General features: G+C 56.1%; 1 protein-coding gene across 1 annotated transcript; it reads right to left on the bottom strand.

Moving 5' to 3' along the window:
- Positions 1-1,056: 1,056 nt before the first annotated feature.
- On the bottom strand, positions 1,057-24,541 carry Acad9 (acyl-CoA dehydrogenase family member 9). The gene is made up of 18 exons (XM_027954462.2): positions 24,321-24,541; positions 20,126-20,219; positions 17,767-17,868; positions 16,587-16,693; positions 15,084-15,184; positions 14,288-14,366; positions 13,305-13,479; positions 10,498-10,571; positions 8,012-8,087; positions 7,516-7,586; positions 6,883-7,002; positions 6,070-6,198; positions 4,830-4,909; positions 4,106-4,232; positions 3,835-3,912; positions 3,099-3,227; positions 2,349-2,421; positions 1,057-1,484 (listed from the first exon to the last, which is right to left on the bottom strand). Exons 1-18 carry the CDS (start codon positions 24,471-24,473, stop codon positions 1,384-1,386), a joined length of 1,869 nt encoding a protein of 622 aa, XP_027810263.2. The 5' UTR covers positions 24,474-24,541; the 3' UTR covers positions 1,057-1,383.
- Between the last annotated feature and the right edge of the window lie 646 nt (positions 24,542-25,187).

Below are 25,187 nucleotides of genomic sequence, written 5' to 3'. Positions count from 1 at the left end.
TGGAGTGGCCTCTCCTCTGCTGCATCAAGTTCAAGAAACATCAGAACCTGTGAAGTGAGAAGGGGGACCTAGACTGTGGCTACGCCTCTGAAGCCCCACGGGGTGAGCAGAGAACTGGCGCCACCAACAGGAGCCCTCAGGGCCCAGCAGTGGGGGGATGTCTACGGCCCTTTCCAAGTTTCTCCTGTTCAAAGGAACTCTGTGCAGCCTCCTGTCCCTGGCACTGTGCACTCTCCATTTTGTGCCCAAGGTCTCTTTGCCATCACTAAATACAGGCTGGGACAACAAAACTGAACAAGAAATTTAGGTTTCAGCAGGGCGCGGTGGGGCACGCCTGTCATCCCAGTGGCTTGGGAGGCTGAGGCAGGAGGATCGCAAGATGGAGGCCAGCCTCAGCAAAAGTGAGGCCCTGAACTACTCAGCGAGACCCTGTCTCTAGATTTTAAAATATAAAAACAGTTGGGGATGGGGCTCAGGGGTTAAGTGACCTTGAGTTTAATCCCTGGTACCAAAGTCACAAGACTTATTTAGTCACCCAAACCGGAAGAATGCCCCAGCCCCAGCTTGGTGGGGAGCCCTGGGCGCTCTGCATTTCCACTCTTCTTGGGGACCACCCACCCTCACAGCACAGGGAGACTTGGAGCCCCAAGTCACCCAGGGGTGACAGGAGCTTAAAGGCCACCAGGTGAAGTACGGGACCCCGCGTGGCTTGCAGGCGCTACCAGATGGCGGCCGAGGGAAACGCAGAGGCCTGTTGAGGCCACCTACAGACGCCCCTCACCCTCTTCAGGGAGGGAGGCCGGTCCTTGCAAAGACACTGAGAAGCCCTGCGTGGGCATGAGGTCCCGCTGCGGCCACCAGAAGGACCCAAGAGAAGGGACACTTGTGGAGCCCTGAGGTCAGGGACCAGGCCCTGCCTGCCCTCTGGTGTTTGGGGCCCTCTTCTCATGGGGTGAGTGAGGACAAAGGGCTCAGAAGCCACTGCCAAAGGGTGGCTCTCAGGATCATGCTGGTGTCCCTTAAAGGCTGGCTCTGAAGAACGAGGTGACTCAAGGCCAGAGGGGACACCGACTGTGACATTTATATTCCTTTCTGAACACTCCCCAGCATGTGCCTCCTACTTGGAGGTGACAAGGGCGCTGTTTCCCAGCTGTTGCTTCACCCTGTGGCTTGGTAGCAATGGCTGCCCGAGCCTCAGATGCCCGCGAGCTTCCTGCCACCAGCATGTCCCCAACCACCAGCACAATGGCGACACGGTGACGGCGATTCTCTTCCCTGTCTCTGCTCAGGAGCTGCGGTGTGGCCTCCTGCAGTTCTCCACCTTCTGAAAGGCGGGTCGTCTAGTGTCAGCTGAGGCCCGGGGGCAGGGACACTGTCCTAGCGTCAGGACGTCCTCTCCAGAGGGTGGGCGCAGATGTAGGTCCGCTTTTCGAGGATCTCCCTGGACACTTTCTTAATCTGCTCATCCAGGTTCTCTGGAGCATCTGGGAGGGAAGAGAGGGACGGGGTGACCCTTCTGCCCTGTGACGACACAAACAGGGCTGGGGGGGGGGTGTTCTCAACCCCCCACTGTGCAGCTCAGGGGAGGGGGAGAGGCTTCGTGCTGAATTAAAAAGGGCTTGTCCCAGTCTTTTTTTGGCACTGGGGACTGAACCCAAGGGCCCTTGACCCCTGAGCCACCTCCGCAGCCCTATTTGTATTTTATTTAGAGACAGGGTCTCCCCGAGTTGCTTGGGGCCTTGCTTTGGCTGAGGCTGGCCTCCACCTTCTGATCCTCCTGCCTCAGCCTCCTGAGCTGCTGGGGTGACAGGTGTGGGCCACCGTGCTTGGCTTATCCTATTTAAAATGCCCAGACTGTAAGGGGCTAGGAGTGGGGAGAAGATCCTGATCAGGAAATGACCAAATGGAGGAGAAACTGTTTCATCATCCAACTTCGGTCGCATGTGGCAGCCCTGGGGCGAGCCTGGCTGGCCCCCAGCACCAGGAACCACGAGATGTCACTGGCCAGTGTCCTTGCCATCGACAACACACCTGGGCTTGGCACTGACACTGATCCAGAGCCCGCGGCCTACAGGACCATGAGGGTCGGAGGAGACCCTGAGTGACACGTTCCACGCTGTGGCCCAGGGGGAGGGAGGTGGTCAGGCACTCAGGGCAGCAGGCACCGAGGGGCATCCGCGAGGGCGGAGGCCTGTATAAAGCTATGTCCTCGTGACCTCCTCTGGGCAGGTACCAGGACAGGGCTGGGCACTGGGGCGGGTGCGTCGCGGGTGCGTCTCGGCCGGTCTCTAGATGGCAGGAGGCCACGGGCACAGACTAGGCCTGGAACCCCTCCTGTCCCCACTTACGCTTGTCCAGCTGCGACAGGCTGAAGAGGTTCTGGACGTAGGCCTCCGTGCAGAACATGTTGGCCAAGAGGATCTGTGGGGGCCGGGGTCAGAGAGGACGGCTGCTCAGGGCCCTGGAGCTAACCCGGCCCTGGAGCTAACCCAGCCCTTGGCCCACCTGGGCCCACAGGCCTGGCTCAAGAATTCCAGTTCCAGCCCTGACCCCTAGCCACTCTGTCCCCTAGCGTGGGCTCCTCAGCCTCTGAGACGTGCGCTCCCTCTCCCATGAGGTGGACGACCACCCCACTGACCATTCTGCGCGTGCCCTGGGCCAGCGCGCACGTGGCACGCAGGTGGACCGGTCACTTCGCCCCTTTCTTCTCTCAGGTAGGGGACCAAAGACGGCGCGTGGCCAGTTTCCTGGGCGGCAAGGACTGTCCTGTGGCCACAGTATGGCAAAGCTGCCCAGCCTCCCGAGTGGCACCCTGGCGCGCCTCAGAACCTTGGCCTCTTCCAGTGACCGCCTGCACGCGCCATGGGCCCCGGCTCACCCGGCCCTCTTGTCCCAGAAGTCCCTTGGGGCTGCGTCCCCCGGGCCTGGGCTTCCCCAGCCACCGGCTCCATTAAAGTGCAGCAGGACCAACCAAAGGCCTGGCTCACAAGTCCCAGCCCTGCGTCTCCCTGCGGCTGCCACCTGCGTGTGATCTGTCCCCAGGACGAGCTGCTGGACTGTCCAGCCGGGCTCGCTGCATGGGGCCAGGGCGGGCTCACCTCGTGGTCGTGGTTTCGGAGTCCAATGCGGATGGAGCGGCTGGCCCGGGACAGCACGGCCACCATGCCGTACAGGTTGATGAGGACGTTGGCCACCCGCTTCAGCACCAGCTGCTCCTCCACGACCGTCTGCGGACGAGGCTCAGTGTGGAGACCAGCCACCTGGTCCCCTGGCCCTGCCCCCCCGACACACCTCTCTTTTTTTTGGTCCCAGGGATTGAACACAGGGACACTTGACCCCTGAGCCCCATCCCCAGCCCCTTTTATATTTTATTTAGAGACAGGGTCTCACTGAGTTGCTCAGGGCCTTGCTGTTGCTGAGGCCGGCCTCCACCTTGCGATCCTCCTGCGTCAGCCTCCTGAGCCGCTGGGATGACAGGCGTGGGCCACCCTCCCAGCCTGGTTTACCCTTCTCTTTGTCCTGTATGCACTAGGACAGGTGTAAGGCAAGCCCAGGTCCCAGGGCTCGGTGTGCTCAGGTCACCTTCAGGAGCACGTGGGGTCACCCCGTGGACTCAGGCCAGGCAGATAGCCTGTCCCCTCCCCTCATTCCAGGGGGCCTGTCTCCATCTAGAAGGTGCCCTGAGAAAACACACCCAGCAGGCGTTCCCAGGTGCAGGCGAAGCCAGCTGACTGCCCCTGTTCAGAGTGACCAAGGTGTCTGTCCCAGGCATAGTCCTAAAGGTGGCTGCTGGCCTCCTGGCTGCTGTGCCCCTGGCCGGCAGGGCCTGCTCACCTTTCCAAAGCGAAGCAGCAGGTTCTCCACGGTGCGGCCGAAGTAGTACACGTTCTCCTCGAGTTTGTTGGCACTCTCCTGTGGCCACAGGACAGGGCAAGGCTGGGCGCCCATTCCCCACTGGGCCCAGTCCTGTCCCATGTGACAGCACACAGCCCAGCGCTCCAGGGCCCACGGGGCACCAGCAGGAACCCACAGCCCTAGCACACCCTCCGCATGGGACCCTGTGGCTGGGCGTCCCCATGCGGGTCCACTTGCTGGGCCTACTCACCCCAAGGCTGGGGTGGACCACTCCAAGGTTGCCCGTCAGCCCCAGGTCCACGGTTCGGCCCAGAGAGTCCCGAATCCTCCGGCCAACGGTCTCCATGATGGTGGTCACGTTGCCCCGTTTAAGTTCACTGCAGGGAGTTCAAGTTCTCAGGACCTGAGCCCCGGTACTGGCCCCTGCTGCCACCATCACAGCCCCCTGCGCACCCCAGGGCCCTGTCGCCCACCCCAGCAAGACATGCAGGGCTCCTGGGCCCAGGGTGACTCTGGGCCTGCAGAGAGCAGCTGGGCCCCTCATGGGGCCTGTGCCTGTGGCCATCTTCTCCAAGGAGGTCCCCCAGCGAAGGAGGCTGCCAAGTGCCATCTGCAGCCTGGACTCGGGCTTCACAGGGCTCTGAAGGTTGCCACCTGGGACCAGGGCAAGATGGGGCAGGAGAGGCGACAGCAGAGGAACTGGCCTCTTGCTGGCCTTGAGGACAGCCTCTCTCCTCAGTTTCTGAAATGCTGGCCACCCCCGGGGTGGTGATGGGGCTGCCTGTTGGAGGCGGATGGTGCTTGGGGACCGAGGGCTGTGTGACCCCAGGGCAGGCCTCTGTCCCCCGACTGGAGGACCGGCCCCGGCCTGGCTTCCTCGGCCCCGCAAGGCTGTCCCAGGACTGGGCAGCCCTTCCCTCTGCTCTCTGCTGGCCAGGCAGGGCCCTAGAAGCCACCGTGGGAATGCCACCTACTGGATCCTCTCGGTCAGGATGCGGCCGGCGTACTGCAGGCCAGTGAGGGCGATGAACATCCGGAGAATCTCGTTGGTCCCCTGTGGCCAGTGGGGTGGAGGTCACCAGCTGTGCCAGGAGGTGGCCCAGCAGGGCTCCGGGGTTGGCAGGCCAGGCAGTGCCCACCGCCCACAGCAGTGGCTTCCACCTCGGTGGCACCCCGAGCAGAGCTGGGACAGGAGGCAGGTGCACAGGGAGGTGCCCATGGCAGACAGTTGGCATGACCTCTCGAGGGGACCAGCGCCTCCCCTGGCCAGCCTCGCGGGGTCACCAGACTCCGTGACCAAAATACCCCAGCTCTCCTGGGTGCCGGGGGCGCAGGAAGAACTGGACACAAGGGACACAGTCCGCTGGCTCTGGGCTGAGGCCAGACTCGTCAAGGAGGCTGCCGATGGCTGGGTGCCACCTTTGTGCCCAGGTCCCTCCTGGCGGGCACAGCCCTGGCCTGGGGTCTCCTGGGCCCTGAGAGAGTCCCTAGATCCTCCCACCTGCGACCCTCGACGGCTCCAGACCTCGGTCATCATGTCCCCACTGTCCCTGACCCCTTCCCAAGGCCACCATCTGAGCCAGGCCACGGGGGGAGGTGTGGCTGGTGCTTCTAGAAAGATCTCCTTGCTCTCTCTTGCTCTCTCCACCACCCGGGCTCGCCCTGAAGGTCCTGGGTGGGCCTGGCACGTTCTATTTCCCTGCTTCTTGGCCCAAACTGCCCCTCTCTAACCCTCATAAAGCCACCTTGTCCCCAAGGGCCAGGGGCACCTGCTTCACAGGACCCAACTCCTCGGGAGGACGCGTCTTCCACTGCACGGGGACCACGCACCCTCCTCGGGCATCCGGGGACACCAAGGTCGTCTCTGGCCTGGCCCTGGCCCGGTCTGGCGGTCACTAAGCTGACCCTAGAGCTGGGACCAGAGCCCAGGTCTCCACAAAGTGTCTGTCCCTCACCGTGTGTTGGAGGGAGCTTGGCGAAGACCCCCAAAGAGGTCCCAAGGGACCCTGGGCTCAGGCCTGAGCCGGCTGCTCGGCCTCCCCCAGCCTCTACCCTGGGCCACGCGGGGGTAGGAGGTTCCACGGGAGGCCACGGCCTGTCCTGGGCCCTGTGGCTGTGGCTGGGCCCTCAGTAGCACTTCCCAGGTCCAAGGAGGCAGCGAGGGGGGAGGGGGCGTAAGCAGGGCTCCCGGGGACATGGCTGGACGGCTCTCACCTCGAAGATGAGGAGGATGCGGGCGTCACGCAGCATGCGCTCGTAGGGGTAGTCCTTCATGTACCCCGAGCCCCCCAGGATCTGCAGCGCCTCGCTGACGCACTGCCAGGCGCTCTCAGAGCTGAACACCTGCCACAGACCAGGGTGACGTCAGCACAGGGGCTCTTGGGGCCAGCCTCAGCCACTTCGCGAGGCCCTAAGCCACTCAGGGAGACCCTGTCTCTAAATAAGATATAAAAAGGGCTGGGGACGGGGCTCAGTGGGTTCAATCCCCAGGACCCCCCGTCCACCCTAAAAAAGAGCTCAATTAATTCCAGAGACCAGGGCCTTGTACCTGCTGGGCCACCCGCCCAGCCTGCCTGCCATCCGCCATCTTGTTTATTATAGCTAAAAATGACACTCTCCAAACAAAAGCATCGGGAAACTCTGGGATCTACCTTATGGAACATTCCAGAAAAACCATTCTGACACCACCAAGGAGCCCATGAGCTCAAAATAAAAGACGCCCTTCTCAGGAGAGCCCGGCTGCTGTTTTATGTACCCTGACTGATGACTGTGCTGGCTCCTGTGGGTACAGGCCACCAAGGGCCAGGCAGAGGTCAGCACCCTGGGACACTGTTTGCTGCAGCTCCAGCCGCACCCTAGGGCCGCCCTCCTTATCCCTGGAGAGCTTCCCACAGGGCCATAGCATCAGGGCTGGACCAAGGACGAGCTGACCTATAGACTACGGAGACAGAAAGTGGGGGCGACACTGTGGGGTACAGGGAAGGGGCCTCCCTCTCTCGTGCCAGCTCTGGGCCGTGACAGGGTTACCTTCACCATGGCTGCCTCCACGGAGCAGTCAGGCAGCTCGGGCTGGTCGAGCATGCCCGCCGTGAGGTAGGCCATGCTTTCCATGACGTAAGCCTTCTGAGCCATCAGGGCGAACTTCTCCTGGCAGGTTCAGAAAGACACAATCAGGAAGGGATCTGAGGGTGGGCTGGGGCGCAGGGTGCTGGCCTAGCATGTGCGAGGCCCTGGGTTCCATCCTCAGCACTAAAAAAAAAAAGGTGTCATCTGAGCTAGGTGCAGTGGCGCGCACCTGTCATCCCAGTAGCTTGGGAGGCTGAGGCAGGAGGATCGCAAGGTGGAGGCCAGCCTCAGCCACTTAGCGAGGCCCTGAGCAACTCGGTGAGACCCTGTCTCTAAATAAAAAATAAAAAAAGCTGGGGACAGGGTTCCATGATGAAAAGGGTTCCATCCCTGGTTAAACCCACAAAGAAGGTGGCCAGGCCAGAGGCCCTGCTGCCCAGGAGAGCCACGCCCAGGCGCACTCATCAATGGGACTTCTGTCCAATGAGGCCTCACCCCGTCTTCTGTCCAAATCACCCACAAGACACTGCAGTACGGAGACAGCAATGGGACACACTTTCTACACCCACCAGGCGAAACCACAGCCCCTGGTACCTGAATCAATCCAAATTCACTAAGACGCTTGTTGAACTGCTTCCGCGTACAGGCGTAGTCAGCGGTCAGTTCTGAGAAGAGGGGTGAAAAAGAAGCAGCGCATTCCTGAGTAGCCAAAAATGATTCCCAAAGGTCCCTGCTGTCACCTTCCAATACCCAGCAGGAACTAGCAGAGAAGTGTGGGCTGCCAGACGCCCTGGCCCACGCCTGTCACCCCAGCCGCTCAGGAGGCTGAGGCAGGAGGATCGCAAAGTGGAGGCCAGCCTCAGCCACTGAGTGAGGCCCTGTCTCGAGTCTCCTGATGCTCCAGGGGGAGGTGGAGGCCTGCCTGGGCCAGGTGATCTCAAGGTGTCCACGTAGGGACAGGCGCACGGGCCCAGGCAGGTCGCTGGACAACATAAGAGGAGGGCCACGGGGAACACGGAGGCTCCTAGGCCAGAGTGGGGACAGCAGGGCCAGACAGTGCCACCAAGGGTCCCGGCCCTGACTTACCTACCAATCAGTTTCTTGAGCATCCCGGCCACCACGCTGCCCATGCTGAAGCGCCCGCTGTTGAGGATGTTCATGGCCACCTGGGGGGAGCAGGCAGTGAGGGAGGAGGGGACAGACCGCTTCCGCCTGTTTCCCAAAGAGGGTTCTTCTTTTTATGGGGGGGGGCCCTCGACCCCTGAGCCCCGTCCCCAGCCTGATTTTGTACTTTATTTAGAGACAGGGTCTCGCTGAGTTGCTCAGGGCCTCATTTTTGCTGAGGAGGCCAGGGCGGGGGCACACCAGCAGCTCAGGAGGCTGAAGCAGGAGGATCGGCAGGTGGAGGCCAGCCTCAGCGACTTAACAAGCCCCTAAGCAACTCAGCGAGACCCTGTCTCTAAATAAAATCTAAAAAGGGCTGAGGACGGGGCTCAGGGGTCGAGGGCTCCTGAGTTCAATCCCTGGTCCCCTTCCCCCCAAAAATAAAAATAAAAATAAGGACAGTCTTATCAGGAATGTGACAACATCAGAGTGTGGAAACACTGTGCAGCACAAGGTCCTATTCCCGTACCAAAAAAAAAAAAAGATCGTCATGACTCACGGATGAGTGGAATACACAGGCTGTAATATGCGACACACGTACTACGTAAGTGACGTGCGCGACTTCAAGATCTAGAACGCAACGACACTGTGAAGGCAGGCAACTCTGGGAGTGGGCATCCCGGGCTTTCACCCGGGCTGCATGAGTGACCACCCGCACTGCCATCTTTCTAGCCTCTGTCCTGTGATCCCTGAGCAGCCTCCTCTGTCAGGAACCTGATTCTCGTGATAGCAGGCAGTGGGTGCAGGGGGCTGGGGTAGAGCTAAGTGGTAGAGCCTGCTTAGGTGAGGCCCTGGGCTCAGGCCCCAGCACCTTGAATAGAATTGGGTGGAATGGAAAAGAAAAGGGCAAAGGATTTGAAGAGATATTTCTTCAAAGACTAGCTACAGATAAAGAAAGTGTGGTCCAGATACACAATGGAATATTACGCAGCCTTAAAGAAGAACGAAGTGGTGGCATTTGCTGGAAAATGGATGGACCTGGAGACTATCTTGCTAAGCAAAATAAGCCAATCCCCCAAAAAACAGGGGTGAATGTTTCCTCTGATATGTGGTTGCTGATTCACAATAAGGTGGGAGACTTTAGGGAAGAAGAGAGGTGTTCTGGGTCAGGTGGAGGGGAGTAAAGGGAAGGGAGGGGATCTGGGGGTAGAAAGGAGAGTAGAATGAATCGGACATCGTCACCTTCTGTGGCTACATGACTACACGACCGGTGTGAGCCTCCATCATGGACACCCAGAGGAATGAGACGTCATGCTGCATTTACCCGCTGTCACGGGTCACTAATTTTTAGAACAGCAATGAGAAGACCACATAGAGATGGCTGTGAGCCCGCGGAAAGACGCTGAGCAGAACTGGTCATGAAGACAATGAAAACTTAACCCCACTGAGATCCCACTCGACACCCACAGGATGGGTCTTCATTATTGGATTGGCATCAGCAACAAGGACCCAGCTTTTGACAACAATCCCAGCGGCTTCGGAGGCTGAGGCAGGAGGATCCCAAGTTGGAGGCCAGCCTCAGCAAAAGCAAGGCCCTGAGCAACTCAGCGAGACCCTGTCTCGCGATAAAATACAGATTAGAGTTGGGATGGGGCTCAGGGGTCGAGGGCCCCTGGGTTCAATCCCTGGGACCCCTCAAAAAAACACCCCCTACTGTGTGATTCCACTTCCAGGAACCCCCCCGAACTGACAGATGCCCTGAAGCGCACAGTTAAGAGGTAGTTCCCAGAGCACAGGGGAAAGGTGGGGCCCGAGACATGGCATCACTCTGGTGACATTGCCCTGGTGTCCTGCAGTCAGAGGGGACGGCTGCGCAGCGTCCTGAGTACGCTGAAGACAACAGACGCGTGTGTCTTACGGTGGCAAATTTGAGGTCATGGGAATTGCTTCTTAATAAAAGAAGAAATCCGAACAGTCGGGGCTGGGACTCCAGATTAAGGGCTGTGTGTTGGCCTCTCTGGAGCCCAGTGGGGACAGGAGTCCCTTCCCTTTCTCAGGATGAGGGAGGCCTTGTGAGGAAGGAAGTCCAGGGCTAAGCAAAGACTCCTTTATCTGGGTTTGACTAGTCACCCATTTTTTTTTTTTTTTTTTTGGTACCAAGGATTGAACCCAGGGTCACTTGACCCCTGAGCCCTGTCCCCAGCCCTTTCATATTTTATTTAGAGACAGGGTCTCACTGAGTCGCTTAGGACCTCACCAAGTGGCTGAGGCTGGCCTCCACTTTGCCATCCTCCTGCCTCAGCCTCCTGAGCTGCTGGGATGACAGGCGTGCACCACCGTGCCCAGGTTGACTCATGCTGCTGACATGCCAGAGAGTCACACCCAACTCCAGGTCAAGCATAGTCTGGTCTGCTAGGAGCAGGGACAAGACAGAAAGTGGGACCACCACATGGGGCTCAACCAGCTACTCACCTTAAAACCACCTCCAACTTCTCCAAGGACATTTTCAACGGGGACCTTGGTGTTTTCAAAATGGACTTCACAAGCTGAAATATGAAATGTAAGACTTTAGTGGACAAATGCAAACCTCTATCCCCCGGACCCCAGGCATGTGGTGCACTCATTCTGTTAAGATCTGGATCAATCCACACAATTGATAAGTTATTGATAAGTTATTGATTATAGATCAAGAAATATGGATTACTAAAATAGTAAGTAGAGCCATAGTGACTCCATCTTTGTTTTAAGAATTGTTAAAAATTTGTGGCTGGAGTTGTGGCTCAGTGGCAGAGCGCTTGCCTACATGCAAGGGGCACTGGGTTCGATCCTCAGCACCACATAAATGTCAAATGAAGATATTGTGTCCACCTAAAACTAAGAAATAAACATTTAAAAAAATCTTTGTTTTTCTGTGCTTCATCCATCTGCAAACGTACTTGGACCCAGGATGTGGGGTCCGACTTGCTGTGCTCACTGCTTTTCTGAGCCCTTGAACCCTGGATCCTGGACAACAATCCCAGTGGATCAGGAGGCTGAGGCAGGAGGATTGCAAGTTGGAGGCCAGCCTCAGGAACTCAGCAAGGCCCTGAGCTACTCGGTGAGACCCTGTCTCTGAATAAAATACAGAATTGCATGCTATTCACAGACTCCATAGGATGTGGTTTTCTTCCTTAAATACTGGACCACAGACAGCCTGGCGCACTTCTGTGACAGGCCGCTGCGGGTGGCAGAAGTGTCCCTGGCCGGGCAATAAGCTAACTCATTTCAGATTCGGGTGTCCCCTGAGCGGTGTCCCTGTGCAGTTCAGGACATGCAGGGACAGGACGGGGCAGAGCTCCTATCTTGGTGGAGCTCGGGTGTTGGTCAGGGAGATGAAACTAGAAACTGCTGGCCCGCGTGGGCAGGACTCTGGCTCCATGATGTCACCTGTGCCACCGGCCTTCTCTCGTGGGCCCTGCTCAATAGCAGTAGCACCACCCCCCCCCAACTTTTGTGGACATGGGGTCCCCGCAGAGCTGGCCCCAGGCACCTGCCAGGCTGTCTTTAGAGAGAAGGTGGCGGAGGGGACTGGGCGGTGGCTCAGGGGCAGAGCACTTGCCCAGCGTGTGTGAGGCACTGGGGTCCATTCTCAGCACCGCATAGAAACAAATAAATAAAGGTCCATCGATAACTAATAAAGACCTTTAAAAAAATTCTTAACTGGTGTTTTATAATTATACTTCACACTGGGACTCCCTGGGCCACAGCTGGACATGTGCGTGACATAATTTGCTTCATCTAGGACCTTCCCTCTCCTCCTTCTCCTCCCTCCCCTGATCCACTTGCTGTACTTGATGGATTTCCCTTCTATTATTATTATTATTATCATTACTTAAGTTACTGCATCATCCATTACATACATAAAAGCAGGACTCAGGCTGGGTGCAGTGGCCCACGCCTGTCATCCCAGCAGCTCAGGAGGCTGAGGCAGGAGGATCGCAAGGTGGAGGCCAGCCTCAGCCACTTAGCGAGGCCCTGTCTCTAAATAGTTTTAAAAAGGGCTGGGGACAGGGCCCTGTGGTCACACTCCCCTGGTGAGCCTCAGTGGCCCTTCATCTCTCTCCAGCTTCCACAGGGGAGAACAAAACCGCGCCCTCCGACTTCCTGAGCCCAAAGCCAAGGTCTAGAGGAGCTGAGGCCGAGAGCAGCCCCTTCCTCCACTGCCCGGTTCTGCACCGCCTGTCCCCGGCCCCACAGCGACTGTGCGGGGGGCTCCGGTGGAGCTCAGGCTCCCTGGGCCCCAGGCAGGGAGATGCTGTGCGGGATTCTGCCACCTGGAAGGCAGGGTCCCCACAGAGGTGGGCCCAGGAGTGCCCGTGGGAACATGCGGTCCCCTCCAGGAGGCACACTGAGACCTCCACTAGAGGGGGCAGGAGGACCCTAGGATGGGTGGATGGGTGCAGGACAACAAAGGTCACCTGTCCCCAGTGAACGGCGCTCAGCAGGGACAACAGGCAGGCTTGGGAGGGCAGGAGGGGATGCGAGAGGACACAGGCTCCAGCCACGAACGAGGGGGTGGCCTGTCCTAGGATTTCACCTACGACACTTTTTTTTCCTTTTGGTACCAGAGATTGAACCCAGGAGCACTCGACCCCTGAGCCCTGTCCCCAGCCCCATTTTGTATTTTATTTAGAGACAGGGTCTCGCTGAGCTGCTCAGGGCCTCACTGTTGCTGAGGCTGGCCTCCAACTTGCGATCCTCCTGCCTCAGCCTCCCGAGCCTCTTGGATGACAGGTGTGCGCCATCGCACTGGCTTACCCAGGACACTGGCTGTCGGCCTTTGTAATCTCTGTTCCTCTGATGGCCTTATCCCTCTGGAAGCCACCAAAGCTTAACACACAGAGCGGTGCCCAGCTGGTGACTGCAGAATGAATGAGTGATTTCCAGGAGCTCACCTATCACCAGGGAAGTCTTCAATGGCCTTCTACCAATAATGTTGACTTCCTGCCCAAACTATTTATTTGTGACTGGGAACTGAACCCAGGGAGTACCAAGCTGCACCCAAAGTCCTTTCTATTTTGAGACAGAGTCTTGCTAATTGCTGAGAATTCAATGTGGAGGCTGGCCTCAAAGTTGTGATCCTCCTGCCTCAGCCTCTTGACTCACTAGAATTACAGGTGTGTGCTTCCGTACCTGGCTCCATAAGGATTTAAATCTTATTTACCTGGATATTTGGACAGAGCAGAGGGCCAGACACACACAGTCACATACACACACACATAGACACCCACACGACTTACTGTTGGAGCCCCGAATGCCTAATTTATCCTCCGGTTTCCCATTAGTGACGCCACCAAAGTCCCTTTCCACTATGAAAGCTGTCATCTTGTCTTTTACTGAGCCATCGGAATCGACCACCTCAGTCTTGGCAAACACAGTGAAGATGTTGGCCAGTCCCCCGTTGGTGATCCAGACCTGAGGACAGAGAGCAAGGGGTCCTCAGAGACTCCTCTCGGCTCTACCACCACCTGTGAGGCCCCAACCAAGGAACTTTTCATCTTTTTTTGGCACCAGGGATTGAACCCAGCGGTGCTTGACCCCTGAGCCCTGTCCCCAGCGTTTTTTACATTTTATTTATATATTTTATTTATTTATATATTTATTTAGGGTCTCGCTGAGTTGCTGAGGCTGGCCTCCAACTTGCAATCCTCCTGCCTCATCCTCCTCCTTGTGATCCTCCTGCCTCAGCCTCCTGAGCTGCTGGGAAGACAGGCGTGTGCTTTACTTCGACCTTGATTCAAGAGGCATGAGCTAATTTGGGAAATCTGAATGGCGACTAGATGGTAAGAAAGCGATAATGGTATCCCAGCTCTCTGTCTCTTAGGGGTCCGTGTTTGAACTGTGACAGATGCAGTCAAGAGGCCATCTTGATGGAAGAGACTCAGCCAGCTGTGAAAGGGGACCTGATGGCCTGTGCTCAGTCAAGGACGGGCACCGTCCCAGACCTCCGGATGCATGAAATTCTATGTAACTAAGACTTCTGGCTCCGGGCGCAGCTGGGAGTCCAGCATCAGGGACACTGTGGCCAGGCCTGGCTCTGTCACCAGAGGGACAGAGGACCCGTGCAAACCACTTGAGGACTGAGCACTGCTCCTGAAAAAGGAGGAGCAGTCACCTGTTGGATAGTCACCAGAGGGTCACAGACCTGAGCACAGGAAGAGGCCCAGTGGTGGCAGTGAAGGCGGCCACCAAGACCTGACAGGGCAGGGTGGTGAGGCTGTACCTTGGAGCCATTGAGGACGTAGTGCTTCTTGTCTTCACTTAACGTGGCCCTGGTCTGGATGGAGGCGGCGTCACTCCCGCTGCAGGGACAGAGAGACGTGGGTGAGACGTGGGGAGAAGAACCCTGGGAATACACCAGAGTCAGCCGAGAGCCTGGAAATGGAGGGTCTTAGGAGTCAAGTCCACAGGAAGCGACACAGCCTCCAAACACAGGGTCAGACCACACACAGGGTCAGCTTTAAAGCTGGGTGTGGTGGCGCACGTCTGTCGTCCCAGCGGCTCGGGAGGCTGAGGCAGGAGGATCGCAAGGTGGAGGCCAGCCTCAGCCACTCAGCGAGGGCCTAAGCAACTCAGCAAGATCCTGTCTCTGGATGACCGTTCCAGGTTCCCGAGTAAAGGAAGGCAGCATTAGGTGTGGCCTGGTCACAAGACCTCAACTTGAGTCCTACCCAGCCCTGTCCCTATCTAGCTGTGTGACGCCCCCCACAGAACCTCCAGCTCCTAATCTGAAGATGGAGACCCACCGCACGCACCGCGCGTGTCCTGAAAGGTGCTTGGATGCCTGAGGGCCAAGGGGACTGTCAGTCACAAACACTGGGGTGACAGAGGCTGATGGGTCTCGTTGGGAATAAGAAATTAGACAGAGGTAAGAGAAGTGGCCAGAGAGCAGCTGCAAGTCTCTGCGAGGCCTCAGGTGGGGACGGAATGAGGTCAGCCACTCCTGACAACTGCCCTCTGTCCCAGGGAGCCCTGGACATGGCCCGTGGCTGTGGGAGTCGGCTCAGGGGAGGGCCGACCTGGCTGGCTCGGTGAGGCAGAAGGCGGCGATGTGCTCCCCCGACGCCAGTCTGGGCAGGTACTTGGCCTTCTGTTCTTCGGTGCCAACCAAGATGATCCCCTAAAAGAAACGCACAGACATTTTTTATTTGTTCCTTTTGGCTACAAAAGACGGCAGTGTGCATTCTGGGACATGTCCCACCTACACGGGGTGTGACTTCCCATTCCTGTGGCTGGACCTGCTGTGGGGTGTCGCTGGTCGTGGGTTCCTATGTGAATATGGGAAAGTGACGTCCATTCATTCCCGTCTCTCCCAGTCCCCGCCCCTCCCTTCCCTCCACTCCCCTGCGTCTCATCCAGTGAACTGCTGTCCCCCCCTTATTGTGGGTCAGCGTCCCCATATCAGAGAGGACACTCAGCCTTTGGTTTTGGGGACTGGCTGATTTCACTCAGCACGATCGTCTCTAGCTCCATCCATTTACTGGCAAATGCCATAATTTCATCCTTCTTTAAGGCTGTGTAATATTCCACTGTGTATATGGTCCACCGTTTCTTTTATCCATTTATCTGTGGAGGGGCACCTAGGCTGATTCCTAAGTCTCCAGACTGCTTTCCATAGTGGTGACACCACTGGCACTCCCAGCACTGTGTGCATGAACCTTTCCCCCATATCTTTGCTAACATTATATCACTTGTGTTCCTGACAATCGCCATTGTGAAGAGCCGAGAGTGAGTCCTGATGTCCCTCGTGAGGATAATGCTGATGTCCTGCCAAAGAGGACAGCAGGTGCCCAGAGCTGACGGCTGTAGGTGGGGGCCGGCTGCTGAGAGGCCCCTCCTGCACCTGCCTCAGGGCAGTGCTTTGGGCTTAGACCCTGGGACCTTCATCCCGACCCTTCCTCTGCACGGCAGGGCGCCCAGGGCCTGGACTGTCCGTCCTCTGAGTCCCCACTTTGTGATCTCCAAGTGGGGGCTGCCCCGTCCTAGCAGGTGCTCTGGATAATGGGAGGTGAAGACGTGGGAGGGCTGGGACCATGCGCAGCCAGTGTCCCCAGGGTCCCCTGCTCTCTGGGGAGGGCAGCTGGGCTGGGTCTCTTCCCTGATGTCTACACGGAGCAAAGGGAACCCTCATGGGACTGCCACTGAGACCTGTGTGTCCCTGGGCCTGGCCCAGTGGGGTAAGAAGTCAGGTGCACACACAGCGGGGGACAGCCCAGGGAGCCCGCTCCTGGCCTGCAGAACATTCCACCTCGTTCTCAAAGAAGGGGTCAGAGCCGGGCAGGCAGGATGGGGGTTTAGTGTGAAGGGACGGCATGAGCGGAGGGTCACTGCTACATGGGCCAAGGAGAGGCCACACGTATGGTGACCACGAGTCCTGAGAGTGGCTAGAGCGAGTGGCATGGAGGTGGACTCACCGTCCAGGACCTCGATGTATCAGGCCTGATGCCCTGCTCACAGGGGCGACCATGACCCTGCCCCCTGTCCCCTTCAGAGAGCCCCAGGGAGAAACCCCAGCATCTGACCTTGAGGCCGATGGCTTGGTGAGCTGCCAAGGTCACGGTGATGGAGCCATCTAGGCTGATGATCTCCCCTAGACGAGCGTACATGGTGTTGGAGAGGCCCAGGCCACCTAGGAGGGAGGGACCAGTGTCAGTCACAGTTCAGCCCACCTCCTCCCATTAAGGCAAAAGGTTTCACTGCCTTTTATTTCTTTTGAATTATGTAAGTAAAACTGGATCACCATTAAAAAAACAAAACCACACCGGGTGCGGTGGCACATGTCTGCGATTCCAGAGGCCGAGGAGGCTGAGGCAGGAGGATCAAAAGTTAGAGGCCAGCCTCAGCAACTTAGTGAGGCCCTGAGCAACTCAGTGAGACCCTGTCTCTAAATAAAATAGAAAAAGGGCCGGGGATGGGGCTCAGGAGTCAAGTGTGCCAGGTTCAATCCCCAGTTCCCCACAAAAAAAAATCATAATGAAACCTAGGGCTTCATACACATTGGGCAAGTATCTCCCCTATGAGCTACACCCCACTTTTTCAAAAAAAAAAAAAACAACTTTTTTTGAGACTGGCTAAGTTACTGAGGGTGGCCTCCAACTTTTTTTTTTTTTTTAAATATTTTTTTAGTTGTCAATGGACTTTTATTTTTTACTTATTGATACACAGTGCTCAGAATCGAACCCAGTGCCTCACACATGCTAGGCAAGCGCTCCACCACTGAGCCACATCCCCAGTCTGAACGCTGATCTGGCCTCAACTTTCACCTTGGTCTTAGCATGGACCATATCTAGGTTAGGGACCAGCAGGAAAGTACGGTACAGATTTGACAGCCCCTGTCCTCTGCTGCAGGAAGTAAGGTCTCCCTAGAGGCCAGGCAGGGGAGAGAACAGAAAGAGAGTCTTCCATGGATGGCTGTGGAAAGTCTAACTCGTGAAACACACTCAACAGTGCGTCTGCAAAGGACCCGCTGCAGCCCAGAAATGTGCCTGACCCTTAAAGCACCACCGAGCCCTGTCTCGCCCACATCTGCAGAGCCTCTATTATGGCTGGTGGAGGCTGCCCCAGCAAGGCCCGGGAACAGGCAGGGCGAAGGACCAGGGCCACCATTTGGTCTAGGTGGTGTACCTTCAGAACAGCAGCCTCTCAGGGAAATGCAGAGTGACCCTGACGAGCCACACCAGCCGGGGTGGCTCCTCCACTTACCATATTCTTCTGGGACCTGCATTCCAAAGAGGCCCAGGCTTTTCAACTTTTCCAGGGTGTCGTCCGGGATTTTCCCCTCCCGGTCAATTTTCTGAGAATCCACTGAGAAAAGAAAACGTCTTGATGAAACAAAATATGAGCAAGCCATCTTCATGCCGAGAAAGAGATGCAGAATGCTTTTGGCAGAGCATCTGACCCCAGTGCCAGCAGTTTCTCAAAACTACTCGAAATTTCTAGAAGGATTCTCGAAAATTCTCAAAACTGTCTAGTGATGGTCACACTGAATCACTGACTTGATTTGATGTAGTTTGTAGAATTGTGGTGTAAAGCCAGCAGGGCTAGGTGGCTGTCTGCTGACCTGGTCACTGGTCGCCTGGTGCCTTAGCCATGTGAGATGGCGGTCAACTCCATGCTTATGAGATGCAGATGCCTGCACACGCTGACTCGACCGACCAGGAGATGGGGAGGCACACAACTCCTGGTGTATGGCTGCAACACCAGGCCAATCCCCATCCAGGCAGTGACGGGGCTCCCTCGACCCCACTGTCCAAAAGCCTCCACGGTGTCACCGCAGTCTGCAGGCTGAGCCCCAGCCCCAGCTCTTTTTATACTTTATTTAGAGATAGGGTCTCGCTGAATTGCTTAGGGTAAGCTGAGGTTGGCCTCCAATTAGCAATCCTCCTGCCTCAGCCTCCAGTCTGATCAGCATCGATTCATCCATCCCCCATCAACACGCACACCCACGAGTGCAAAAGGGAACAGTTTCTAGCATAGGATTAGAAAGTGTGTCCTTCCTATGTGTTACAGTAATGCTTTTCTGTATGTGTGTCGGAGGGTTACTGGGGATCGACCTCAGGGACACTCAAACCCTGAGCCCCGTCCCCAGCCTATTTTGCATTTAACTTAGAGACAGGGTCTCACTGAGCTGCTTAGGGCCTCACTATTGCTGAGAATCGCTTTGTCCTGCCTCAGCCTCCCGAGCCACTATAATGGCAGGCGTGTGCCACATAGAACCCCCCCCTCCCTTTTAAAAAATTTTTTAGTTGTCAATGAACTTTATTTTTATATGGTGCTGAGGATCAAACCCAGTGCCTCACACATGCTAGGCAAGTGCTCTACCACTGAGCCCCAGCCCCAGCACCCCCATCCAGACTTTTTGGCACAAATTATTCGAGGCCTACACACTAAAAACCCCACGCATAAAACACTAAGAGGAAATAAAATGACCTAAATAAAGGGGGAGATAGGCCAAGATGCTGTACTCTCTGTTCCCCATCACGCTGATTCATGAACTTTCTGAAACCACAGCCAATGCCGCAGGCCTGCTGAGAACAGAAGGCTGATTCTAAAACTCCCTGGGAGTCCAAAGGGCCTGGAGTCCACATGACTTCAGAAGACAGCCAAGCTGAAGGGCCAGCACTGCCCAGTTCTGAGCTTATTAGAAGGCCCAGTAAATAGGTCAAGGGGATGTTTGTGGGAACAGGAGACAATGTAGGATTCAAAACAGACCCACACCTAAATGGTCCATCTAGTTTTGATGGAGGTGTCTGGTTAATTCAACGGGGAAAGAATAATCTTTACAGTAAGCGCAGCTGAACAGTTGGATATTGTCCCATTGTTTCAAAACCCCCCAAAAGACATCCTCAAACTTCTACCCCATGCCACAGACCTCATTAACCTGGGCCACATCACAGATCTAAATGTAAGAGTTATCTAACTCCGGAACTTGAAAAGAAAAGACAGACGAAAATTGTTATGGACCTGGTGGTGTTCCCATATACGATCCAAAAAGCGCAAACTAGCAAAGAAAAAACTTGCACTTTATCCACATTAAAAACTTTTTACTGTTTATTTTTTTAATTTTTATTGTTTTTTGGTATCAGGGATTGAATCCAGGGGCACTTAACCACTGAGCCACATCCCCAGCCCTTTTTTATATATTTCATTTTGAGGCAGGATCTCACTGAGTTGGTTAGGTCTCGCTAAGTTGCTGAGGCTGGCCTCCAACTTGGGATCCTCCTGCCTCAGCCTCTTGAGCCACGGGATTATAGGCGTGCAGCACTGAGCCTGAATCTTGGTAGCTTTTAATAAAGCAGCAATTTGTATGGTCCCTAAAGCAAAGTATTATGAATTAATGAAACTTTATACTGATGCTGCTCCTAATATAAATATCCATGTGGGATGGGGCCGTGGCTCAGTGGTAGAGCACTTGCCTAGCATGCGTGGGGCACTGGTTAGATTCTCAGCACCACACATAAATAAAATAAAACCCACCAACAACTAAAATTTATATTTGAAAAACTACTGATGCAATCACTCTTACAAGGAAAATGAGAAATGATGAGGAAACCACACCTACCTTCTTCATTGAAGAATTTTTCCACGGGTCCCACAAACTGATTGATTTCGTTAAGTTCATCTTGGCTAATCTCTGGAAATGGGAAGACTCCTTTCTAAAAATGACAAACATTTACTAAGCATTATTATTATTATTATTACTTGGTATTGGCAATTGAACCTAGGGGCACTTAGCCCCTGAGCCCCATCCCCAGCCCTATTTTGTGTTTTATTTAGAGACAGGGTCTCACTGAGTTGCTCAGGGCCTCACTAAATTGCTGAGGCTGGCTTTGAAGTCGTGATCCTCCTGCCTCAGCCTCCCGAGCTGCAGGGATTCCAGGTGTGTGCCACCAGGAATTGCAGCAGCTTGGGAGGCTGAGGCAGGAGGATCACAAGTTGGAGGCCAGCCTCAGCAAAAGCAAGGTGCTAAGCAACTCAATGAGACCCTGTCTCTAAATAAAATGCAAAATAGGGCTGGGGATGGGGCTCAGGGGTCGAGGGCCTCTGGGTTCATTCTCTGGCACCCCTCCCCTCAACAAAAGGCTGCTATTGGAGAACACACTGAGGTTGCCAGGCCTGACTCCCCAGAGCTGCTGTCCCTCCTGCCACTGCCAGTGACTCCCTGAGCTTACTGTGCCAGAGAGGAGGATCCCACTATTCCTCTTGTGACTGATCAAGGCTCCCTGTGCTGAGGGTGTGCAGGGTGCGGTCATGGGGCGAGGCCTGGTTGTGCAACTCCAAGGCCTCTCTCTGAGCCAATTTCACTTTAATCTCACATGATCCTGATCATTTCAAAAGCACCTGGGACATTCAAAACAGGTCAAGTGTGCTGCAAGATGCAGGAACTAAATCTCAGTGTCTGATTCTGGCTCTGCTCCTGTCCACAGCTGTGGCCTACAGAGTGACTTAGCTTCCAGGCTCTGATTTGTCACCGTGAACGGCCAACGAGGCCAAGACGCCCTGCTGGCTTTTGAATTCATCTGGCAGTGGCCTGCACCACGGGCCTTCCGGGTTCCAGTCCCCACTTCGGCTGCTCCCATGACATGAGGATGTGGCTTTGGACACACAGCGGCCTAGCCCGGATGGATCACCAGAAGGGACAGAAAACATAGGAATGATGAGAATAAGAGGAACCATAAGTCAGGGCCAGGAGCTCTGCCTTTCCTCTTGGGACCCAGGTCACCTCGGGACCCAGGAGGTACTTCAGACGAGTCCTCCACCTCCCTGTACCCTGCACCTCGAATCAGTCACCTGACTGAACTGTGTCAGTGTGTCCTCCAATCCGTCTGCTCCTCTCTGGCCCCAGGACTGCAGGGTTTTGGCCCTAACCAAAGTGACAGCTGACTGGTGGGAACCCCTGATCTCCCCTCACGACACTGTCATCCAGGGGTCTGGAGAGGAAACACACAGGTGACTCTCACTGGGCAGCCTTAGCACAAAGCTGTCCCTTTCCACGAGGACACAGAGGCCATAAGTGCCCTGGTCATATTTGTGTTCACGGCCTCCCTGGTCGTCTGGGCCTTGTGTGTCCTGAGGGGTATCGATTCGGGATGAGGACAAGAGGCAGGCTGGCCCCTGAAAGCCACCAGCAAAGGATCACTGCTGCAGGAGGAAGGTCCCGGGGTGGGAAAGAGCAAACGTTGACACCATCAGACCAGAAGGGAATGGGGGGCATCCCAGGGGGAGTTTGCAAGTTTAGAGAGCAGCAAGCCCTGCCCGTCAGCCACCTAAGACAGAAGCCAAACGTGTTAAGACTCAGGAAGCCAAGGCTGCTCATGGCAGGTGACCTTCCATTTATCCCAGTGGTCCCCCCAGGGACAGCGGGACAACTGAGGGCAGTGTGCTAATCCCTAGATTGAGGGTCTGGAAGATCTGTCCCTGTTCTGAGGTTTTAAGTATCACTGCCACAGACCTGCTCAAGACCCAGAATGCCGTGCAGACGGTGGCAGCCTGTTTCAGGGTCGATGAAGGGAAGGTACCTAACACTGGTCTGGTTTAAAGAGGACCCGAAGGTACAGAAAACTCGTGAACTCTGAGAATAAGAGGAATCAAAGGTGACGCCAGGAGACTGGCAAAGCCTTTCTATTAGCTGTGGAAAAATTGGGCTAGTGGGAGGTGCAGGACTGCATGGGGACCAGGAATAAACTCCCAGATACAGCCCAGTGTGGTGGCGCATGCGTGTCATCCCAGCAGCTCAGGAGGCTGAGGCAGGAGGATCGCAAGGTGGAGGCCAGCCTCAGCAACTTAGTGAGGCCCTAAGCAACTCAGTGAAACCCTATTTCTAAATAAAATATAAAAAGGGGCTGGGGATGGGGCTCAGTGAGTAAGCACCGAGTAAGTTCAATTCCTGATGGCAAAACCTAAATAAATAAACCCCAGCAGATATGCTAATTACAGATGCCCATTACAGCCCCGAAATGGAGCTTCTGAGCAGAAAGGTAGACAAAAAAAGTCTAGAATCGAGGAAAGAAATAGAGGCCGGAGAAGCAAGTTTGAGTCATGAGGACATAGATGGCATTTAAAGCCAGGACACTAAAGTAGACCATCAAGAGGGTAATTATAGATGCAAAGAGGTGTTCTTATGCTGCACCTTAGAAAAGGCCAACTGCAATCAGGCTGGTGGGAACCACGGGCGATCGTCTAGAGGTGAAGGAGCCAAGAAGAAACCAGCACAGGACACTGGGAGAGACTGGTTTCCAGAAGGTAGATGGATGGAGTGCAGCCAAGGAGACAGAGCACTGAACTGTGTCAGGGGCCACCCGTGGGCTTAGGAGGAGAAAGACTGAGAATAGATCCTTAGATGTGGCATCATGGAGGTCACGGCTGACTTTGATGTCAGGGACAAAGCTTGAATGGTTCAATAGAGAAAATAATCGATATGGAAGAGAAAGGAAATGAATACCCTTGAGTGGATGAGAAGGCTGGTGTGCAATGACTGAAGTGGCCATTGTCAGGAGTAGTGGGCACACATGACGGGCGGGTGGGTGACCTGCAGGGGTCAAAGTTCTCCTCTGGCTACTGTTCTGTGTCAGTGTGTCCTCCAATCTGTCTGCTCTTCTCTGGGAAGCACCACGGATATGAAGTGGGGGTGGGGACAAGGTGCCAGTGGCTTAGTGACTGAAAGAGGACTAAGAGATTCCAGTTTTTCTTCATTGCACAACTGGGAGTCAGACAGCCCCAGGACAAAGCACCCACACACCCACACACCCACTTCCCCTTTGGGGGGAAGATGGTTTCCCTCATTTTAAAGCTGCTAGCTCTGCCCTTCTGAGCAGGGTGGGTCACTCCTGGTCCCAGTCCCACCTTCTGCCTCTGTAATGCCATCTACCTAAGGGTTTGTCCTGACACCTGGGACAGAACGATCTAGAGCCAGGGAATAACATTTTTGCGGGGCACAGGATCAGATCGCATTTTGACTAAACCCAAAGAAGTATGAGGTGACCCCTGTGGCCACGCCTACTTTGTAAAGTGCCAAGGGACAGAGAAATGAAGTCATCAGTCCAAGGGAGCAAAAGTAATTCGCCTTGAAGTCACCACTTTTTCTTTTTTTTCCCCCTTTTGGGTCGTGGGGACTGAGCCCGGGGGGGGGGGGGGGGGCCTCGACCCTTGAGTCCCCATCCTCAAGCCCTTTTTTGAGTGTTTTATTTAGCGACAGGGTCTCGCCGAGCTGCTGAGGCTGGCTTGCACCTCGTGACCCTCGTGCTCGCTCAGCCTGTGGGATCACAGCCGGGGGCTCAGCCGTGTCCCTTCAGTGTCGCAGGGAGCAGGGGACTCTGCATTTCCCGTCTCACGGGGGCTCATGCACACCGCCCGCTCCAGTTGGGGGGGGGGCGGTCAAAGGACTTGACTTTAAAGCCGCAGAAAAAGGTGGAAAAAAGAAAAAAAAACAAAAAACCCCAGGGCTCCCTGACCCAGCTGAGGCTCTGGGGTCTCGGACAGGGACGGCGTGGGACAGGCACCTGATGGGCGAAGCCCAAGGGTCCCGGGGAGCGCCGGGGCTTAGCCGCGGAATGGAGCCCGGGAGCCCAGACGCGGCTCCGCACAGGCCCCGGCAGAAGGGTCTGCAAGGCCCTGCCCTCCCCGCTGCGCGGTCCCCCTCCCGGGCCTCGGGGACCTGGAGTCTGGGCGCCGTCCCCCCCGGGGGTGTCCGTCGGGCAGGTGCGGGGCGCCGCCGGAGCCAGCCGCCGAGCGCGCAGAGGCCGCCCGGGCTCCCTTACCTTCTCGATTTTGCCCAGGAAGAGCTCCTTGGCGAAGGCCCGGCTCGGCGGACTGGTACTCAGCGGGCGCCGGCTCGCGCGGAGGGCCACCAGAGCCCGGCAGGCTCGCGCCGCAGTCGCCGCCCGGCGCAGGAAGAGCGCGCAGCCGCTCATGCCGCCCGCGTCCGCTTGGGGAGTTCTGTCACCTCCAGCTCCGCGCCGCCTGAGGACGCCAAGAGCCCGCGCCGCCTGATGACGCCATGGGCCCGCGACGGCGCGCCGGTGCCCCTAGGCTTGCGTGGCCACGCCCCCGCAAGAGCCGCTGCGCTTGCTGGCCACGCCCTGCGTGGAATGAGGGGCGGGGCCACGCCGGGGGCGGGGCGTCAGGAGGTTCCCTTCAGCCAAACGCCGCAGGGCACGCCCTGGAGGCTCCCCGGTGCCTGGGGACGAGAGCCGCGGGCCACCTGCCTCTCTCCTGTCACCTCCAGGACCTGGCCTGGGGATAAGGAAAAAAAAGAGCAAGGAAGCAGGGAAAATTCAAGGCCTAAATGGGTCTGGAGGGAGCTCAGCTGTGGAAATGTTGGTTTTGCCTGGGGCTTGCACGTGGGTTCCGCGTGTGTGCAAGTTACTGTTTATGGTAGGTGACCAGGTGACAGGCCCAGCGTCCCCACAGCGCCCCGCGCAGCCTACGGTGCCCTGCAGCAGGCAGATGGAAAAAAAAATTATATATATATATATATATATATATATATATATATATATATAATTGTTATATATTTTAATGTATCATAATATGTAATTTTTTATTTTTTATTTTATTTTATTTTTTTACCGGGGATTGAGCCCAGGGGCGTTCAACCACCAACCCCCCATCCCCAGCCCCGTTAT

The sequence above is a fragment of the Marmota flaviventris genome, chromosome 20 (genome assembly GCF_047511675.1).
Source record: "Marmota flaviventris isolate mMarFla1 chromosome 20, mMarFla1.hap1, whole genome shotgun sequence".
NCBI lineage: Eukaryota > Metazoa > Chordata > Mammalia > Rodentia > Sciuridae > Marmota > Marmota flaviventris.
The sequence above is the reverse complement of the archived record's forward strand: the minus strand, read 5'-3'. Positions and strand labels throughout refer to the sequence as shown.